The sequence below is a fragment of the Nanorana parkeri genome, unplaced genomic scaffold, assembly GCF_000935625.1.
Source record: "Nanorana parkeri isolate BGI_ZX_2015 unplaced genomic scaffold, ASM93562v1 scaffold10, whole genome shotgun sequence".
Classification (NCBI taxonomy): Eukaryota; Metazoa; Chordata; class Amphibia; order Anura; family Dicroglossidae; genus Nanorana; species Nanorana parkeri.
In genome coordinates this window covers 3,751,965-3,754,756 of record NW_017306278.1, presented here as the reverse complement: position 1 = coordinate 3,754,756, position 2,792 = coordinate 3,751,965, and the positions used below count along the sequence as shown (strand labels likewise).

The following is a 2,792-nucleotide window of genomic DNA, read 5'->3' as shown; positions in this document are numbered from 1 at the left end:
CCCAATCTCTGTGTGTCCCCCTATGTTTCTATCTGGGGCCCCCCTTTTTTTCTCTTTTGTGCTCCCCTTTTTCTCATTCTGCATGCCCCTTTCTCTTTCCCCCCCTCTCTTTCCTCTCTTCCCCCTTTTGCACACCCTCTTTTCTCTTTCCGGGCTGATTATCTGCCATTGTTGGTCATATTGCATTCTCTGTGTTAACTATACATTTCTGTTTCTGATTTTTAGGTATTATCATGGTCCAACCCCGGTCCACTCCCAACAATATGCAACCGGTCAGGATATTCTTTATTCTCTAAACAGTATTAAAAATCAAATGGACAATTACGTACCACGTCTAACTCAGGTAGGCAGTGAGCAAATTGTAGACAGGAAATTAATATGAATTATAGACGATTTTTACTGCTTATTTGCAGTGTTTTTCCCATGACCATTCTTCTATTTACTTGCAATGTGCCATTTGGACTTGCTAGAAAATGTAACTTCAGGAAGAGTCCCTTGCCCGGCCCTCTTTGCATGTCATAACCCTCTTAATTTACAGTCTGTGCTGACCCAGCTACTCCCTACTTAAACCCTTTATGTAGAATCGGGGGGGGCAGATCGTAGGGGAATAATATAGAGTGCCAGTTGAGTGATTTGGGGCTGCCGATATTTTGACATCTCATCCTAGATGGCAGTGCCCAGCAGCAGTCTCGGGGCCTTTGAATAGCTACACAAGGAAGCCTTTTACAGGTATAATAACTCGCATAAAATTTGTTGCAGGCACATATAATTTTATGGGAAGACTGTTGTTAAAATAAATTGCCTTGTGACAGGGCCTCTTTTTAGGAATGCTAATAACCTTCCCTGATTTAACATATAACCACTTGAAGGAATATCTTACATTTAGAATAATCAAAGCATGGAAAGGCATTGAAATACAAATGTGAATGAATTGCCAAAATAACTGGCACACCCTCCTGGGTCAAGTCTGCACAGGTAAAGCTGACTATCAAGGGTGGAAGTCAGGCAGTGCCTACAGCACCCCCTCCTCTGCGGGCACAAACATGCAGGTTTGCCCTGTGCCAGCTTGTTTTTCTGTCTCCTGTCTGTAGTTGGTTCTATATAGGAGGATGTGATGTGAGCACCAACAAGAGAATCTGACTGCTAATCTTTCTTGTTTCTTATGACGTAGGTTCTTTCAAGCTCGGCTGCTAGTGGCACCATCTCGGCTCTCTCACCAGGAGGGGCCCTGATGCAGGGAGGGGCCCAGCAAGCCATAAACCGTGAGTCTTCTCTTCTTCCACTTCTAGTTGCTGAGATTTCAATATTGCTTTAAACTGTTTAAAAAAAAATGCACTGGCTTTTAAGCTGTAATGAAGGACGCTTGCTCTGTGTGGAAGCAGTGGTCCCTCTGCAGATACCCGACACACCCCTTGTTGAGTTGGAACTCTTATTTGTAGGAAGTATGAGCTTTGCTGATGGCAGGGGCTTTGCAGAGAGACCACTGTTTGAGAGTGGGAGCCAGGGCTCTCCAATCAGCATGAGCTTTGGTAATTGTAGAGCTGAGTAGGGTGCATGTTGAACCTCTGCAGAGAGACCACTGCTTTCACACAGAAAGCAAGGGTCCTTCACTGCAGCATGCTTGCAGGGGACAGGCCTTCTCTACTAAGGCTGTGGCTGGTTTTCATTTAAGAAAATAAACTAAGATTTTGCATTCAAGGAGCAAAAACTATATCTGACTCAGCCGGACCTCTGTAGGGAGAACACTGCTTCCACACAGTGAGCAAGGTCCTTCTCTGCAGCATGCTGGCGGGGGACAGGCTTTTCTACTGGGGCTATGGCTGTTCTGGTTAAAAAAGATAAACTGTAAGTTGCCTAACATGGGCAAAGAGAAAGGTAACCCCCCCCCACATGCAAGCTACCGAACATGGACAAAGATGAATTGGACCGAGGCAGAGATGGAGCATAACTCTAACCATCAAACGAGTAACGAAATACAGGAATGGGGGTAAAATTAGGCAGGGGAGGATCATATAGAAGGCACAACACATGAGGGAAGGAGCCACAAAAAAAGGTTGTCAATATGTTACATATTCCCCACGCCTCAATCCCCTTATTCCGGGACCACCTGGGCAAAGGGCTAAGCAGGGGTAGCCAAACTCTGGCCCTCCAGATGTGGTGAAACTACAAACCCCATGATGCATCTCTCCGGTAGTCATGGCTGTGAGAATCTTGCAATGCCTCATGGGATTTGTAGTTCCATCACAGCTGGAGGGCCAGAATTTGGCTACCCCTGGGCTAAGGTCTCCCTAGAAAAAGCAGCGGAGAAAAAAAGGTATCAGTCCAAAGGGACCAGATTGCAGTTGACGTAGACAATTTAGGCAATGATTAGCTACATTTTCTGGAGCTTTTCAAATTGGGTCTCGGCGAAGCCCGCTGGTTTTGATTTAAAAAGGGCAACATTTGCTCTGCTGTCTCTACACCATGGCTCGTTCGGGGTATTGAAAAAAGGTCTCCTAGGCCCGATCCTCGCAGCTGCAAGGGCAGTGATACCTAGACATTGGAAGTCAACTAGTCCCCCCCAGAGGGTTGAAGAACTAAACAATGTTATGAGATCTGAAGAGCTTATAGCTCGTTTATATGATAGACATACGAAATTTGGCGAGAGGTGGAGCCCCTGGAGGGATTATATGAGTTCACGGGAGATCCTCAGATATTTATAGGGATCATTCCTAAGCAAATTCTCCTTAGACTTGATTCGATTCTCCTTTTTCTTTTCTTTTTAAATATCAAGTATATCTATAATTGCTCTT

General features: G+C 45.2%; 1 protein-coding gene across 2 annotated transcripts in view; it reads left to right on the top strand.

Annotated features, from left to right (window-relative positions):
* The window catches only part of GTF2H1 (general transcription factor IIH subunit 1), a 23,814-nt gene that overhangs the window by 16,266 nt on the left and 4,756 nt on the right, over window positions 1–2,792 (top strand). For both annotated transcript variants that reach the window (XM_018555087.1, XM_018555095.1), the window contains exons 11-12: window positions 226–343; window positions 1,172–1,262. In XM_018555087.1, the coding sequence (XP_018410589.1) occupies window positions 226–343; window positions 1,172–1,262 (209 nt within the window). The remainder of the gene's footprint in view (window positions 1–225; window positions 344–1,171; window positions 1,263–2,792) is intronic.